Raw genomic sequence first — 18,871 nt, 5'->3', positions numbered from 1 at the left:
CGATGTATAATAATATTATATGATATATAAAATGGAAAAGTAATAAAAAAATTCATGATACATTTAAATTGTGTCCTTTAACAAGAATTATACTGTCTTAATTATATTGATAAAAACTAATATGAATTTACACTTTCATACGTGACAGTAACATTTATAATATCTTTTTTCATGATTTTCTTATTTAATGATTCATAAATTTAATGATTAAAACAGATGAATATAATAAATGCAATTTATCTACCAAAAGGATTTAAGTTCTTGTTATAATCATCGTCATCATCATTAAATGGATTTGTATCGTCGTTATCTTTAAAAGGATTAGTGTCATCATCTTTATCTTCGGAAAATGGATTTTTTGATTCATCATAATCATCTGTTCCAAATGGATTAGATGGTACAATTGGTGTTTTCGGTGGTATATAAGATTTTTGAATTGGTGATGATTTTGGTGTTGTACTATTTAGAATGCGAGCTTCTCGTATAGGTATTGGAGAAGCTTTTCTTGAATTTCCTCGTGGTGTAGATATGTCACTGGCCGTACCAGAGATATTTGCTTCTAAGGACGAAGAATAAAGATCTGATTTTGGAAATGATCGCAATCGATCATCCGTTATTGTAGAAAAATTATCATAAGGACGACGAGTTTCAGTTTTTCCTAAAATAATAAAATAATATTTAATTTATATTAAAAATATTATATTTTATAAATATAAAATAATATCAAATAATAAAATTTTTTAGTTTAGTAAAATTTTATTTACCTAACGTTGTAGTTTTACCTTCTGTTAATCTGATTCTAGCTTCTGCACCTGGTCCATAATTCAATTTTGATTCCTCAAATGTGGATAATGATTTATCATTATCCGTGATCACCATTAATTTTTTAAAGACTCCGCGACCGAAATAGTCAGCAACTAATGAAAATGGATCTTCTGCTCGATCTAATAGACTATGAAATGTTTCGTGAAGATCTTTTGATTGTTCTTGCGCTTTTATAATATCCAACAATTTTTTATTATTTGGTAAACAAGCTGGACATTCATTTTCATTTTCCGAAAAGCTTTGAAAACAACTATAATGAAAATAAAATAAAGATATATTAGAATGCTCAAATATTATTATATTTGATACTCTATACTTACTGTTGATGATATGAATGCTGACACATAAAATGTACCGAGGGAAGTTCTAATTGATGATGACAAGCACTACAACGCGATCCTTGAAAGATTATAGTATTACTTTTAATTGATTCTATTTGTTCTCGAATTTTTTGAGTATCTGCTCGATATTTTTCAGTCAATTCCATATCTGCTTGAGTTTGTTTATGTTCTGTTAATAATACGCTATTTAAATAAGTTCTTATATCTCCCAAGGTACAGGAAAGTGAAGTAGAAATTGCATCAATAACCATCAATGGTGATAATAATCTTTCCTGAGCTGTATATAATTTTTTTTTAAAATATTATAATATATTATACACAATTAAAACAATTAAATTGAATTTTACATATACCTATGTATGCTAATATATCTGCAAGAAGCTTAGCTGGTGCTTCTTTACTTCTTGCAACACTCCACAAAGCTTGAACCCATAAATTTGGATCTTGATGTCCAAATCGTTTACACGTAGCTAAGATTTGCTCATTATCTCCTTCACGTAAATGAAATCGTAATATTTCCTGATATCTATAATATAATATAATATAAAATAAAATTTCGAATTGTAACAGATTATATAAATTATTTCAACTTACAATTTATTTTCTTCGTAAAGAAAAAGTAAACCGCGTTTGAAATTATGTTGATAGCATAAGATTAATATTTGATCTTTATCATAACAAGCTTCCGAATTTTGTAAAAGTCGAACAATTTTTTGTTCATATTGTACTTTCGTCACATCATCATTTAAAGCCGACCATACATGAAGATAATGCTCTACTAATGTATTATATACTAAAGTACTCCATCTAAGTATTAAAAAAACATCTAATTTAAAATACAAACTGAATTTTCTTTTTTAATATCTGAATTAATATACTAACTTGCTATGAGTTTTCACTAAATGTTCTAAGAATTCTACAAGACGTTCTGAATTATTTAAAAACAAATGAATAAAATCTTCTGGATTAGCTTTATCAACATCTTGGCATATGTTACCATATAACGTTTCCTAAATCAAATAAATTATTAGAAATAGTGTTTTTATTATATTTATATTATTAATCTATATTATTAAGCTATTTTCTTGATCATTTAATTTTACCTGATCTACAAGTGGTTTATTGGAAGGTCTATAATTAGTGCATAAAGCTTTTAAAAATTGAGTCGATTCATCTGGTACATTTTCTATGAGAATATTACCATATTTTTTCATGTTAGATTCTGCCTAAAAAATTGATTAAAATTAATAAAATGAATTAAATTTTTTATATTGTGAATATACCTCTTCAAATTCTAAAGTTGCAATATATTCTAATGCCTTTTTATATTCCTGTTTATCTTCTATTTGAATACGAAGATAACATTCATGACGACCATGTTTTTGTGCAAGTAATAAGGCATCTTCCGGTGATGCTTGACGACAAACTTTTATTGCAATTTCAACATCAAAATCAACTTCCCTATCTTTTGTCTAGAATTATAGAATAATACAATATAAGATAAAATAATCGTTTCAAAATTAATATTATATTCAAATCAATAATTATTTACCATAATAAATTCTTTTAATTTATCTGTATGATTAAGTTTTGTATAACAATTTAATAGTAAAGTTGTATGATCTTCTGTTGCTTGTCCATTTTTATGTAAAGCTTGTAAGTAAGTTGTTAGATTATCTATATGTTGAGAATCTAAAAATTTTCTAATTACGTACGATGGTTCTAATTTTCCAATAGTTTTAATATATTGTTCTATTGCTCCATTATGATCTCCTTTTGAATATAAATGATCGCCATATTGTCGAAATATATCAACAAGTCCTTCAGCATCATATTGTTGATTTTTAGCTATTCTAAAAATAATGTAATATTAAATTATTATCAAAATGTTTTTTATAATTTTTTATAATTTTAATTAAAAAATATTTTTTATAATTTTAATTAAAAAATATTTTTTATAAATTTAATTAAATATTTCATTGCCTACCTTATAGATACATCATATAAATTTTTTTTGAAAAGTAATGCTAATTTCGATTGCAAATCTTTTTCATCCAAATTATAAAGTTTATTGTCACCACTAAGTATAAAAAATCCACCCCATTCTGATAGAACAGCTTGTACAGACAACATTGATGCCGAAAATACAATAAATTTATTTTGTATATCGAGAACTGTGATCATATGTTTATCTACACCTGGAGGTATTGGCTCTATAGTACTATAAATAGATATAATAGTTTAAGAATTAATTCTTATTTATAAAAATTATAAACATATGAAATATTCTTGCCTTGGTTTCGCAGAAATAGTAGTTGTTGTTCTTGGAACATTAGCAGCTTCTTTTGCTATAATAACTAGATAACTTCTGAACCATTCTAACATAATTTTTTGACCTTCTACTGCATAACAAGGACCTCTACCATCTGGTGTGTAACAATAAATTGCCTAATATAAAATAAAATTATTAATAAGAGAATATTTTTTATATGTTCTATAATGAAATTTTTTTAATATTATTACATCATTACGACCAATCATGAAATGACTATCTTGCATGGATTCTGCAAGAACACTACATTTTCTAGCGCAACCCATAGTGTCTAAGGGGGATTTAAATTCTTTATCCTTAACAGTAATATTATATAAAAAAACACTATTTGTTGTGGCAACAAATAAATGATTTTGTTTGCCACTAGATCTTATTGCTAAACCAGTAATGGAAACATTGGTAACTTTTAAAACTTTTATCTTGTTTCTTCTTTCTCTAGTTAAATCACCCCTAAGAATCAAAAACTATGTATTAAAAATTGTTAGAAAATTAAAAGAAAATTGATATTTATATAAATTTACCTATAAAGCATAATAGACCCATCTCCAAAACCAACAGCCATTAATGTAAGACTAGTATGCACACACAGAGCAGTTGCAGGAACTCCTCTGTAACTTGGTATAGCTCTACTTATACGGACACATGTTGGATTGCCTTGTTTATCTGGTTTAGCTAAATTCCATACCTTTATAGTAGGATTACAACCTGGTTCATCTTCCTAAATAAATAAACTTTTCAATATCTTATAAAATATCTTTGTAATAAATCTGTAACAGTAATGAAATAATACTAACACCAATGGTGAATAGAAAAGTGGAATGTTGAACTTGTTGAGCTAATGTTAATGTAAGATCATAAGCGCGAAATGTGATAACATCGTAAGTCCTATTTACTAAATGCACATTGCCTGTATTATCTCCGAACACTAAAGTTCCATTACCGCTCGTAGCTGCTGTTACTTGAGCATCCTGATTAACAAAATATATGATATACATCGAGCACGATATCTTAACCTATGTTCGAAAAGAATGTCAGAAAAAATTGCATTTAAATTGAAAATAACTCACACCAAGTGCCGTAGCTACTTTTCCACCGTCAACTTCTTTTTTAAGATCGAAGAAATTGAAGCGTCTCCACTGAAAAATAATTGATTTTTTGTCTTGAACTACAGAGAGTGAGGTTAAGTATAAATCACAAAAAAAAATATACAAAATATCTCAATAGATTATTAAATGAACCTCTAGAAATGCCATGTTGTACTACAATTATCTATTTACACATTTGAAGCAAAATTTTATTGATATAGTAAACGAAAAGCTATAGATAGAAGCTATTTCTTTTGACAGTTATCTGACACCGAAAGGAGTCAGCTGCATGCCAGCCATCTTTTCATCTGATTTAATCAGCTGATTATGACATATTTTATACGCACGCGCAATATAAACTCCATGTACCTTCTACTATATCGATTGAGTAGTAGTTATACATCGATTGTCGTAATTTCTCAGAGATGTCGTTCTCATGTAATTCAGAATCATACGCCACCTATACAAACTTTTAGTACTAAATTTCAATTTTTATAACGCGATTTAAAATTTTTTCTTTATTAATTATTTTCATTATTATTTGCTATTATTATTTATTACTATATTTATTAATTCTATAATTTAGAATAAAATAAATTAAATAGAATAAATTATCATTTATCATTAACAACAAAATAAAAAGAAAATAAAGATTTCTGAAGAAATTACCTTTCTTTATTATCTTGGCATTAAAATTATCATTCTCTCTTGTAAAATTGAGATAAAAATACATATATTTAAAGATATTTTGAAGCAAAAGTCATTTGGTGAGGAATTATGAAACACTTTGCAAATACAGAATGCCGCAGCAGGTTTTTCGACCTTTTCAAGTATTTTAACTTTCTAATTTTACTTGCTTTCAAAAATTCGAATTAACTACTGGGGCTTTCCGCATCGCTAATCTCGATTAGTAAGACGTAAGTTTTGTTATATTTGTTAAAAAGGACGAACAATTAGTGTCGATGATGGGGAGCGGGATCGGGGATTAGTTTTACAAGGTTTGCCTGCGTGAGACAGGGGGAATCAAGAAAAAATGGTCACGAAAAGTTTTGAAAATTCGATTATGAATACAACACCATTTTCCATTTTTTGTGATATTTTACTTCCAACCAATCGAAGGACCAAGAAAGACGCATCTGCCGTTCCACATCCCATTTTAAGAATTTTATTAATTTTTATCGCAGATCGTCATTCTTCGTCCTCGAATAAGAGATTCACTGCAGCAACCAATGAGACTTCATTCGTACGAAATTCGTACAAAAAAAATCGTTTCTCAGAAAATCGTTTCGTTCATCAATTTTTACAAAGATTATTACGGAAATCGTTCGGATCATCGAAAAGAATCCTTGTACGAATTTCCACGAGGACACGAGCATCTCCGTCTCTTCTTAGTTCTTACTTCTTCACTTCTTCTCATTCCTCTATTTCTTTCTTTTTTCCTTTTTTTCTTTTTAATTCTTTTTTGTACCGTTGTCGTGCTCGCGCTAGAAAGAAAATGAAAAACGCACGGTTCCTCCTTCATTCAGTCTGCGATCGTTTCTTATTCAGGACGAGCAACGTTCCATTATCTTTCTTTTTTATTATATAATAATCGAAACACGCGTGGAACGATGATCGTCGCTTCGTTGTATCACGTTCATGCGTACACGGTTTATTAATTAATAAAAACGAGTTTCGCTGTTCATCTCGTTTACGATCTATTTATCTTGGAAAAACTCGATGGTTTCTGATTTTTCGCATCGTTTCACGGGTCAGAAAATTATCGCGGATTTCACGGTCTCTGCGGAACGATAAGTTCTTGCGTATGATGTCATTAAGGAGATGAAATTGTTAATGTAGTAGACTGCGATACCGTGAATTCGAAAGACGTGGATTTTTTTTTTTTTTCCTTTTTTTTTTTCTCATTTCATTCTCTCAGATTTTGAATTTGTCGTGAAACGTTTCGTGAATAACGTTCCGTAAACGGTTTTGATGAGTTTATAATGGAAAGATAGTTTTTTCTTTTTTTTTTTTTTTTTAAATTTATTCCTTGATTGAGAATAATGCGTGTCAAAGCTACTTTGAAGGATTATGTAAGGATTTAGATTTAAGGACAGTGGGTTTATCGTCATATAAATTTTCCGTCGTGGTTTCTCATTTTATTACGTTCTTTTCTTGGGATTATGGACCACCACTAGTTTTTAACCAACATATTTTATTAAGGAAAAATTGTTACATTCAACGTGGCGGATTTTAAGATCCATTTTCCAGACGAATGGAATAAAATTTACGTGAATTTTTATCTTTTTTTTTTTTTGTTTTTTTTATTAAAATATTCATGACATGAATTTACCATTCATTTCCTGAAATCATCAATATAGAATTCGTCAATATTTCTCAAATCTTTTCGACATATTTCCACCATTTTTTTGTCTCTTAGAATTCACTGGTCGCAGTTTACGTTGTTACTTCCCTTCCTTCTCTACTGTAATTTATAGTAATATCTAATTGTTAACGATTCCAATCTCTTTTCTCCGTTCAGATATTTCGTTTCCCTCTCAAAGAATATTGCTGTAGAATATTGCAAATTTTTTATTATTTAAATTAATAGAAAAATTTATCGTTTACTCCTACCACCGTGAATTCTTTCCCTCTTATTTTCATCTTATTTTGTCGCCGAAGATTGCTCCCTTTTCATCCTTAATTCGTTTCAACAGTAAGTTCTTCATAAAAGCACCATATTTTTAAGTAAAAGACATTACATCCGTGCAATCTTTCGAAGTATTATTGAAAAATATTTAACATCGGCAATATGAACGTCTCGTCTATCCAATATTAAACCGAATATAAAAAGGAACCACCCTTTTGCGAATATCTTACAGCAATATTAAAAACCGAACCAGTCAATTTCTCTTTACCTTCGAAATTCATTCATTTCTTTTCTTTTCCCCTCTCTCTCTCTCTCTCTCTCACTTTCTCTCTCTATTTCTCTCGATCATCTCTCTGTCTCTCATCTATTTCTCGATCGGCAAGGGATTAGGAAACATGGTATATTCTTCGACGTTCTTTCTTTTCATTTTATTCTTGGGACACGGGCGAGGGACGATCAGTAACGCGAAAAAACGTGATCTTCCGTCGAAACTTTACAGAGATGTAATTTCTTCAATTTCTGTGTTTCTTTTTTTCCACTTACTCTCTATTATAAACTCTATTAAACAATGTGTATTCGTGTAGATGTGATCTCGTGTACGACCGTGTTAGCTTCTTCTTTTCCCTTTCTTTTTTTTTTTTACCTTTTTTTTTCTTTTTTATTATCGTTATTATTATTTTTTTTTTGTTTTCACACGCGCGCGCGCGTGTGTTTTTTTTCTTTTTTCTTAAAATCTCTCTCTCTCGAATACGGTCTTGAAATCGGATCTTGATCGTGTCGCTCTTCCGCTTCTCTCACTTTCTTTCCTCTCCCTCTCACTCTCTCTCACACTCTCTTCCCTCTTATCAAACATTTAATTCATATATAATATATCTATATTATATATCTATATATATATACTTTACAAACAGGAAACGATTAGACGCTTTGGGGCTTTCGCGACGTGCCCCGAAAATCGCTGGGTATTCCTTTTAAAGCTGAGGAATGGACCGGACAGGAGGGTGACTCTTTATTACTATTATTATTATTATTATTATTATTATTAAGAAGCTTCCAACGAGTTTAATTATTAAAAAAAGCTCTTTTTTTACGCGCGTGTGTGTGTGGTGTGTTCCTTTCTTTTTTTTTTCTTTTTTTTTTTTTTTTACACCCTCGTGAAACTTCCGCGTTCCGCAAAGTAAGAAGAAACGCGGAAGCGACTCAAATCTTCGAAAAGGGATACCCGGCTTGGCGCGCTAGGCACGCGATTGCGTACGGTCGCGTTTCTCTCTCTCTCTCTCTCTCTCTCTCTCTCTCTCTCTCTCTTCATTTTTTTTCATTTTTTTTCTGTTTCTTTTTTTCTTTCTTTTCTTCTTATTTATTTATTTATTTATTTATTTATTCTTTTTTCAAATGGCTTAAGGATGCACTTCTTTGTAAAATACAGTAATATCCCGCGCGCGTCTCTACTACCGTATAATATAAGTATATCCGTTTAGAGATTTGTGTTTCTTCATTTCATTCTCTTCATTTTCTTCTTCTCTCTTCTCTCACTCTCTCTCTCTCTCTCTCTCTCTCTCTCTCTCTCTATCCTCTTTGTTCTCCGTAAATTTATACAATAAAATATCACAGTTCTGTTCGTACCACGCAATATAATCAATATATCGTTTTTTTTCTTACATTGCCTATATACGTGAGAGTCTCTCGATCTTTCTTCTCATTCTTTCTTCGCGCACACACGCACACTCTCTCTCTCTCTCTCTTTCTCTCTCCTCGTTCCTTTTTTCCTCTCTCGTTTTCTCTTTCACATCCTCATTCACACACCTTCGTTTATTTTATTACTCATTCTCGCGCGCAAACACACGCGCGTGTGTGTGTTGCCTTCGCACACTCGCAACCCTTTCCTTTTTTTCCTAAAGCGCGAAAATTGACGATTATTACAACGAGTAATAATAGAGAATCGTTTCAACTTCGACTTCTTTTTTTTTTTATTTTCTTTTCTTTTTTTTTTTTTTCATCAGTCGCTTTAACCCTGAAGAAATTTCGATGTGAAATATCAATATCGTGAGAAACGATCACGATCACGTTTATACCTCGTTTCTGGTAAAATCGTTTACGTAACGAGTTTAATAAAATAACGAATCGATCGGACGAGCCGAATATACAAATACAAGAGAGAGTTTTTCCACTTTTTGTCGCTTCGCAACTCTTCATCGCTCACCGCACCTCCCCTCCCTCCCATTTCTCTCAACACCCCCTTGCCCTTGCTCAACAATCGATCAAGAAACATCACGCAGAAAGTTCTCAGTCTCTACTACAAATCCCTAACAATTCAATAAAAGGTAAAAAACAAATAGGCAGTCTTTCCGATTCTCGTTTTATCAGTCAAAAAATTATTATCACAATCGAGAGAAGATTAAATATTATATCCGTTGTTATATATATCACTCTAGAAATTTTTTTTTTTTTCACTCACGAAATTTTTCGCGTGCACGTCGAACGGCGAGAACGATCGAAAGATCGAATTGAATTTACGTTTCAGGGTTAAAGGGACCCATAAGTGGAATCATAAATATATTTCGATCAATACGAACCTCTATAGCGATAGAGATAGAAAAGGAAATTATGAATGCTTGCAATTTTCTTTCTTCTCTTTTCTTTTTTTTTTTTTACCATCGATCAATCAACGATAATTTGTTTATTTGGTCGAAAGACCGCAAGCGTTCCTCTTTATCCGTTCTTTTCGATTGAACCGATTCGCGTATATATATATACATATACATATATATTTTGTCTCGATCGAATTTTTTTTTTCTTTTTTGCAACATTGCCGGAAAATTAATGAATTTCTTTTTTTTTCTTTTCTTTTTTTTTTTTTGAAGGAACTAATTATTCGGGGATCGAAAGGATCGATGGTTCTATAAGCGAAAAAGATATCGTATTCGTTGCTAATTCTCGATCGTTCTTCGATAGAAAAAGATAATTCTACGATATTAAAAACACGATTCCATTTGTTAAAATTTTCAAAATGGTACAACAACGATGCAGAATCCAATATCATCGTAATCCGAATTCGAAACTCTTATTCGTCAAACTTGTCGAGGATCTAATAACAATTGTCGATTAAAATCTGGCAAAATATTTATTTTGGCGAAATATTAACTACGTTTTTCTGAAAATAATTCTTCCTGTTGGAGGAGTGTGAAAGAACGATCGAGAATTGGCGTTTTTCGTAATCATCTATAATAAATTTCATTGTTAACCATTGGAATGTTTCACGTGATTCGCGATAGAAAAATCCGCGCGGTGCAACACACGATGACGCAAAAACGGAATTCCTTTCGCCATTGACTCGAAGCCAACGAGGTGAGGAAGTTGCTTGCTCGTAAACGATCGATCCTCCGCATCCCTTGGTAGTCTTCGTTAGTTTCCGAAAGCATAATGGACGGCATCTTACTGCGAATTTTGTGGGATAAAAAAAAAAAAAAAAAAAAAAAAAGAAAAAGAAAAAAATAATATAAAAGAAAGTAAACGTGGTAAGTATACGATGAAAATAATAATAATAATAATAATAATAATAATAATAATAATAATAGTAGTAGTAGTAATAGTAATAATAATAATAGTAATAATAATAATAATAATAATAATAATAATAGTAATAGTAATAAAGAAAAAACAAATTGGAAAAAATCTATCGTGGAAGACGAAGGAGAAAAAGATTTTGTACGAAGGTTCTTCTGTAACAAAAAAAAAAAAAAAATCACTTCCCCTACTACTTTAATCTCTAAAATCAAATTACAATCGCTGTCACTTTATATTCAGAGAAACATATATGTGTATGTGTATGTGTGTATGTATGTGTATTGAAATAAACGGAAGAACCTTTGTTCTGTAAAGAAATATATAACACACAAAAAAAAAAAAAAAAAAAAGGTAAAGTTACAAGGATACAGGAATTCCTTCACGATTTGCATCGTTCGACGCGAGGAGAGAGGAGAAAGGAGAGAGGGTTCTCGAATCGAAGGGGGTTGGCATGTTTTCACTCGCATGGTGGATGGAACTGAGATGATAACGGTGACGGAAGAGAGAAAAACGCGTCCCTCATCCTTCAACGCGTTTCTCATCCTTCCACAAGTTAGAGCGCGATTTGTTCTTTTAACGTGACAGTTTATTAAACGAAATCATAATTATTATAATAATAATAATAATAATAATATTAATAATAATAATAATAATAATAATAATAATAATAATATTAATAAAATAATAATAAAATAATCATCAAATGGAAACTAAAGGATAGACAGAAAAAAAAAAAAATAAGATCACAATTAAAGCGCGGGGGGACCTGACAACGACACTCGTTTTACAACCGCTCACACACCCCCGTGAAAAAAAAAAAAACAAATTCCACCACTCTCGCCCCGTGTCCCCACCCACCCCCACTCCCCTCCCCCCACCCCGTGTGTTCAATTTTATTATATCAACGAAAAAAGAAAAAAAACGATCGCCTTCGTTTTCTTTTCTTCCTCCGATATTTATTATTGCCCGAAACACACCGTGTCTCCTCCTCCTTCTTCCCTTTCCATTCGTGATTTTCTTCGTGCGCTTCGTTCAACCCCGCGACGCGACGTTTCCCCCGCCGTCCCGATTTCCAACGTGATTCCATTTCTCTACGCATTTGTACGATCGCATCCTCGATCGATCTAACGATCTCACGCTAGCTAGCCACACTCTCCACGAGGTCACTTCTCGAGATCCCGAGGAGAGGACGGGGAAAACGGAACGAGTCGGCTAAGACGAGACGAGACGAGAAGGTGCCTGAAACCGCGATCGGGCTTGTGTGTCCTTTCCACGCGAAATTATTAAACTAAAAAGAACTCTTTCGTTTCTCGTTTCCTCCTCTTCACGCACTCCCTCATATGAATACTTTCGTACATCGTATCGATCGCTCTTGGTCACTCGCTCGTTCTCTTAGTTAACAAACTAATTAGTTTTTAAACAACTTGAGCATAGAGGTGGGGCGCCGATCGTGTCGCGTTTCGTGTTCGTTTCCTCGCCTCTCTTCTTCGAGAGGAGGGAGGAGAGGAGATGAGGAGAAGGGGGGATGGAAATTTTGTATTTTTTTCTTTTTTTTTTTTTTTCGTCCATCGAACTGGAGGACGGACGGAGATGAGCAAGAATAATTCTTCTTTCGTTCGTTTTTTTTTTTTTTTTCGTCGGAAGGAGGAACGAGCGGAACTCTCGAGTTTAAGTTCACGTTTAAACGAAAAATTAGGAGAAATTAAAAAAATAGTAGGTTCTGTTAGATTCTTTGAAAATATGGTAAAAAATAAAAAAGAAAAAAAATCTTCTCGGCGGTACCTCGCGGATCGATCGATCGATCAAGACCGATTAAGAGGAAGAGTCACGAAACGAAACACTGGCGGCGCCGTAACAAGAAATTATCTATAGTACGCAGTGTTTTTCTTCTCTCTTTTCTTTTCTTTTTTTTTTTTTTCCCCCTTTTTTTTCCCCTTCGCTACGCCAGCGAATTTTCTCACGCCTCGAATTTTTTTTCTAAATAGCTCGTTCGATCGACCTCGACGATCGCGCTTTATTTTTTATATCATTGTATAAGACATTGTCGAAATGAAAGGAAAAGAAGAAGAAAAAAGAAAAAAAAACTGGGCGAAGAAACAAGAAAAAAAACGAAGGAAGACCGATCGTCGAGGTTGGTCGTAACCGCGAATACGTACGGAACGGAAACGCGCTCTTAAGAGAAAGAAAAATTATCGTAAATAACTTTGGGCAACGATTGCTTACTTCTTTTCCCTCCCTTTTCTCCATTCGTTTCTCTCTCTTCTCTTTTTTCCATTCTCTCTCTCTCTCTCTTTCTTTTTTTTGTCTCACACGCGATCTTCCCTCGCACAACACACACGCATACGCATACACACACACGCACTCTCTCTCTCTCTCTCTCTCTCGTTCTCTTTTTCGCTGTTTTCTCGTTAGACAAGGTACTTAGAATATCTTCAGTAGAGTCTATATCCTCTTCCTCTCTTTTTTTTTCCCCTTACGCACCTACCGAATATCGATCAATTAATTAATTAATCAATTAATAATAATAATATATAATATTTATTTATTCATTTATTTATATATATATATATATATATATTTATATATTTATATAATAACTATATACAAGGAGGTTCTCCGTATCGTTCTCTCTTTCTCTTTCTCTCTTTCTCTCTCTCTCGTTATTTCTTTCTTTCTCTGTGCGCCTGTGTAGTTGCTCGCGTTTTTCAATCTTTCCTCTCTCTCTTTCTCTCTTCCTCTCTCACACACTACTCCTCGTTCCCTTTCTCTTCTTTTTCTTATATTCTCTATTATCTCCGTTACTTTCGCATTTAATTATTTCGTGGCACTGTCGTCAATTCTATTCTAAGTCTCTCTCTCTCTCTCTCTCTTTCTCTCTCTTGCACCCTCTCTCTCTCTCTCTCTCTCTCTCGGATACACTCCTTTCGCCCTCAAAGGTATTCACACGATTTGTGCCCTCATGTGTGTACGCGTGTAACTCCTATTTTATTTATTTATTTATTTATTTATTTTTTTAAAAAGTGCGTGTGATGCTTAGACTCCCATTTTCTTCTCTCCCTCTTTTTTCTTTTTTTTTACCCCTCACACATACGTACGTACATACATACATACATACACACAGACACGCGCACATAGACACGTACACACACACACACACATACACCACACAGCAGAGTTTCCGGCTTTCTCAGACACACATACACACATTCGCTTCGTTAATTATCCCGTTGCGAGCGAAACGTCCACTCGACCCAGAAAGGTATGCCCACCCCCTTGCACCGGTTTCAGGGGGGTGAGCCACCCCTTGGAAAATAGCTCTACTCCACGACACGATTTCTCCTGGCTTTGCTATTCCCTCTTACGTACGATGCTCCTGGGAGGCAGAAAAGCGAAAAGAACAGAATTGTCGGCGGTCCCATCGATTCTCGTCGGTTATACAGATTTCCCCCACCCACCTCTCTTTCGTTTCTTCTCTCCTCGCCAATCAATGGAACTTTGGAACTTTACGACCTTATAATTTAAATCAATTTCTTTCTTTAACGTACAGAAACATTGTCGCCCTCGAGAGCTCGTTAATTCATTGGTTTGCGTGTATTCTTGTAGTTTATGATCGCGACTCCTCGTTTGGAATTTTGGAACGAGAACTTTTCGAAATAATATTTCAATAAAGATAATAAAGTTATATATATATATACGACAGCTTTGTAATTTAAGCCAATAACGCAAGCCAATGCGTTCTACCGTATATACGGGATAGAGTGGAAAAGGGTCAAAAGCAGTGGTATCACGGAGATATTTTACACACGCATCACGTACGTGTAACGAGGCTAACCAACAAAGTCGCCTGCCCCAAAGTGATAAAAGACCAAAAATACCACTACGAATCGTACGTGATAACGAAATCCGTGAAAATTAAATCGAAATTCCACGGATCTTTAACACATGGCCAGAAGGAAAAAAAAAAAAAAAAAAAAAAAGAAATCGTAAACGAAAATTGTAAAACGTACGCGGCAGAGAGACGGATACGCGCCAATCGAGTTAAACAATTTTATCAATTTGTACGATTTGCACGATCGTCGATGGGACCACCGAGTCATCAAGTAGTAATACCGGAAAGAAAGAAAAAAGAAGTGGAAAAAAGATAAGAAGAAAAAAGATAAAAGGAGGAATAATTAGCTTAAAGGAAAAGTTATTATTAACGCATCCTTGGGGCGCGAGTCGCTTTCGCGAGAATTATTTTTCGCGAGAAGTGGAATTTTCAGGGAAGAGAATAAAAATTATCGTTGGAACAAAATCACTCCCCACGTACTTTTCTCTTACTTGCGAAAAATAATCTCAACTTTCTCGAGAGTTTTACTCTCTGAAATATATATATATATATATATATATATATATATATATATATATATATATATATATATATATGTGTATATACATATATAAGTATATTCGCACCCCAAGGAGACTTTTCATGGATGAATTTCGAAGGGAGGAGGAAAAGTGTTCGGTTGGAACTCGGGTGGGACGTCCCTCGAAAATAGTTTTTCACTAGGAAATGCGTCAGGATTTCTGTGCCAGCATGGAACCCTGGTCCGGGTGACTATTCGCCGAGGACATCGAGAAACACGCCCGTCGATTATCTTTTCCAAGCTACTTTCTATCTAACTTCACGAACGTGAAAGTTAATCAGGCTAAACGGCCGGTTTACACTGGGGAGGCTCGATCGATCCTGCCGATTCACGATGGATCGATGGGAAGCCGTGATCGATACCGCGCCGAACAGGGTTACTTTCTAATATTCGTTCTTCATGCATGGATGCACGGTCGCAATGGAGCGATTAAAAGTCGCCGATTTGCATTCGTCTCGCGAATGCTTTTCGAGAAGATTAATAATACTTCACCGGATGGAACGATAGGATTTCTTTTTTTTTTTGTTTCTTTTTATTTTTTCCCCCCCACGATCATTCTTATATTTGTTTAGAATTCTTCGGAAAAGAGAAGGTTTTCCTTTTTTTTTTTTTTTTTTGACTAACTGGTAAGAGATTGGTTAACTGGTTATCGATAAAAAAAAAAAGATAATCGTTTAAAACGTAAAAGAAAATTTCCTATCGAAATAGGAAAACCTGGGAATCCTCTTATATACGTACGACTGACGAATGTGTATGGATACGTAATACGCGCGTAAAAAATCCTCCTCTTTACTTAAAACTAAGTAAAAAAATTTCAACCTAACGATCATCCTCGAGCGATTGGCCACCCTCGGTCACCCGAGCTCGGAGAAAGGAAAGACAGGAAAACGATTTTGCACGCGTCGTACAACAACAACAACAACAACAAGGTTCTTTTTCTTTTTCTCTCGTAAAAAAAAAAAAAGTGGTCACAGAATTTTCTACGGGATTTTTTCACAAAAGTGGAGGGAAGAGAGAGACGGGGCGACTAGGAGCGGCGAATTCGATCGACGCGTCGGATCTATCGGCGGATGAGGGGAAAAAAAAAAAAATTTTCTCGCCGTAGGTGAGACGCGTCGTTCGAGTTGGCTGGCCCCACGCGCAGGTTTTTCTCTTGAAAAACTTGAGATTAGGGGGGGAGGACAGGACGACAGGACGAACATGGAACACCAAGTGTACGCGGATAAAGAAAAAAAGAAATCGAGGAGAAATAGCGATATAGATTTTTTTCTTTTTTTTTCTTTTCTTTTCTTTTCTTCTTCTTCTTCTTCTTTTTTTTTCTTTGTTCCTAATCTCCAAGACCAGCCGGAGTTACTGCTTCTCCTTGAGTCCGCCTAGGAGAGCGTGGCTCTCCATCGTCGCGCTCAGATTGCTGAGATTGCTCAGATTGCCTAGGTTCCCTAAATTGCCTAGGTTGCCGAGGTTAGGTTGATGCGCGTAGTTCCTGATCTGGTGGAGGCTGATCAATTGATTGGGGAACGAGGTCGCGTTCTGATTGGTGGTCGTGCCGGACGTGACCCCGGACGATGAGGACGCTGGGGAGGATTTCTGCGTCGAGTTGAACGCCTCGTAGAGGTAGGGCCTCGAGGCCGGGTGATGGCTGGCCGGGTAGTGCAGGTGGTTGAGAGGGTTCAACGGGTGTTGCATGGAGGAGATCGAGTTTATCGAGATGGAGGAGATCGGCGTGAACGCCGAACTGCTGTTCGGGTGGTGATTGGCGCCCGGTTGAGGCGTCTGTTGCCTCGAATCGTTCTCGATCGACTCGCCACGGTGGCCGTGGCCGGGCAACAGCATCTCCGGGTTCTGGTTCTGATGGTAGTCGGTGTGGTGATGGGGCAACCGGTCGTGAAGATCGCTGATTACCGAGTCCGGGCTCACTTTCGGCCAGTAGTGGTCCTGATGATGGGCCGCCATCGCGTGGATCGACGGCCTCAGCCCCGTCCCGATTATAGGAGGTCTCTTGTCCGTCCTCTCCGCGTGTTTCTGCATGTGCTTCGCGAGATACGTCTCCTGGGTGTAACTCTTGCCGCAGTACTGGCAGATGTGCGTCTTAAGGTGCTTCGACTCCTTGTGCTTCGGTATGTGCTCGAGCAGGCTGGGCTCGTCGGAGAAGCACTTGTAGCAAGAGTTACACTTGTACGGCTTGTCGGTCTGGTGACAGCGGGAGTGGCTCTGCAAGTTGCTCAGCTGGCTGAACGCCTTGGTGCAGCCTGGATGCCGGCACTTGTACGGTTTGTCACCGGTGTGCGTGCGGATGTGCTGCTGTAGGTGGCTCAGTTGGGTGAACTTCCGCTGGCAAATCTCGCAGCGGTACGGCTTGATGCCCAGGTGGATCCTGGTGTGCTGGGACAGGTACGAGGAGTTCGCGAACGCCTTCGAGCACTGGGTGCATTTGTACGGCTTCGCCTCGCGCATGTGGATCTGCGTGTGGAGCTGCAGGTCCGCCTTGCTACCGAAGATCTGCGAACAATCAATCCGTCCACCCGATTCGTTAATTAATTCGTTAAAAAAAGAAAGAAAGAAAGAAAGAAAGAAAAAAAAAAAAGGAAAAAGAAAAGAAACAAAACCGTACTCAAAGCTCCAAGTGTAAGCGCTAATATACTAAACGCCACGATCGAGATAATTTTTTCGCGATACGAACGTATATGCAATGAAATAAAGTTATATTTACAACGTTTAATCATTAGATTACGATCGGCATCCGTATATTTCTAGTCTCTGGATTAACAATGAATTATTAAAAGAATGGGAATCCACCGCACTGGACACGAGGAGGCAAAGTCTACCTTGGGAACTTTGCCTCGTGCGAAAGAGTAACGATGTTATCGAACAGAACGGGTAACGGCGGTAGCCTTTTTTCGCGGCGTCTATTGCGCCGCGATTAACCGAATAACGAGAGAGAGGCGATCCACGACGGGGGGTCAAGGGGGTTCCACATCGTTGTCCGTCCGTTTATCCATCGTTTATTCCCTCCCCCTTCTTCCTTCTCTCTCTCTCTCTCTCTCTCTGCGCATTAGCCAACAGCCGCGGTATATTTATAAATAAATAAATGTAAACGAGGACTGGCGGTAGCCGGAGCATACGTGTAAAGGGGGGAGAGGATGACCTTGTCTATCATGGCCTAGCCTCCAGGCATACCTGACTGACTGGCTTTATAGCTACCGCATACAGATCTCTCTCTCTCTCTCTCTCTCTCTCTTTCCCCTTCTCCTCTCCCTCTCTTAATTCCCCCCTTCCACGTCTTTTTATTTCGTCTCTGTCCGTCTTTCGCCCCCCGCCCCGCGCCCCTTTTTGTACCTGCCCTCCGTGTCTCGGCTCCTCTTTGTACGGTAGTAGTAGTAGTTCGCCCGTCGGTAGCCTTAAATACCTACTACCTTCTCTTTCTTCCTTCTTTTTCCCCTCCTTTTATCCTCTTTTTATATTCCCCTCTCTCTCTCTCTCTCTCTCTCTGTTGCGCGTCGCGAGACGGAGAGAGGGAGAGGGAGAGGGAAGGGGAAGAGAAAAGAGCAACGCCGCTCATTACCGCTCCTCCTCCTCCTCCCGTTCGATATCAATATTGACTCGGATCGTGTTCTAATTTGTCCGATCTAATTGATACCCCGAGAAGGAAACGGACGTTTCTCGCGTGGAAACAAAGTCGCGGCGAC

General features: G+C 35.9%; 2 protein-coding genes across 5 annotated transcripts in view; both read right to left on the bottom strand.

Annotated features, from left to right (window-relative positions):
• Positions 1 to 73: 73 nt before the first annotated feature.
• On the bottom strand, positions 74 to 4,912 carry LOC410493 (vacuolar protein sorting-associated protein 11 homolog). Of its 2 annotated transcripts, none has more exons than XM_026444962.1 (16): positions 4,737 to 4,912; positions 4,566 to 4,634; positions 4,293 to 4,466; positions 4,020 to 4,216; positions 3,690 to 3,948; positions 3,460 to 3,614; positions 3,154 to 3,387; positions 2,719 to 3,019; positions 2,450 to 2,638; positions 2,270 to 2,392; positions 2,049 to 2,176; positions 1,761 to 1,973; positions 1,520 to 1,692; positions 1,146 to 1,443; positions 765 to 1,075; positions 74 to 658 (listed from the first exon to the last, which is right to left on the bottom strand). In XM_026444962.1, exons 1-16 carry the CDS (start codon positions 4,749 to 4,751, stop codon positions 237 to 239), a joined length of 3,261 nt encoding a protein of 1,086 aa, XP_026300747.1. In that variant the 5' UTR covers positions 4,752 to 4,912; the 3' UTR covers positions 74 to 236. The 2 variants fall into 2 exon arrangements, with proteins under 2 accessions (XP_026300747.1, XP_026300748.1); XM_026444963.1 differs by having other exon boundaries at positions 783 to 1,075.
• Positions 4,913 to 12,394: 7,482 nt separating this feature from the next.
• The window catches only part of LOC408455 (zinc finger protein rotund), a 195,188-nt gene continuing 188,711 nt past the window's right edge, over positions 12,395 to 18,871 (bottom strand). For all 3 annotated transcript variants that reach the window (XM_016916252.2, XM_006562988.3, XM_003250144.4), the window contains exon 6: positions 12,395 to 17,684. In XM_016916252.2, the coding sequence (XP_016771741.2) occupies positions 16,536 to 17,684 (1,149 nt within the window). In that variant the 3' untranslated portion in view covers positions 12,395 to 16,535. The remainder of the gene's footprint in view (positions 17,685 to 18,871) is intronic.

Source organism: Apis mellifera, linkage group LG14 (assembly GCF_003254395.2).
Source record: "Apis mellifera strain DH4 linkage group LG14, Amel_HAv3.1, whole genome shotgun sequence".
In the NCBI taxonomy this organism is placed as follows: Eukaryota; Metazoa; Arthropoda; class Insecta; order Hymenoptera; family Apidae; genus Apis; species Apis mellifera.
This window is presented reverse-complemented; position numbering and strand designations above follow the sequence as displayed.

Excerpts from the sequence above, each read along its gene's own strand:
- LOC410493 (XM_026444962.1), bottom strand. Across the intron at positions 3,388-3,459 it reads ACTATTTCTGCGAAACCAAG|TACTATAGAGCCAATACCTC; the intron begins GCAAGAATATTT and ends ATCTATTTATAG. Across the intron at positions 659-764 it reads AGGTAAAACTACAACGTTAG|GAAAAACTGAAACTCGTCGT; the intron begins GTAAATAAAATT and ends TTATTATTTTAG.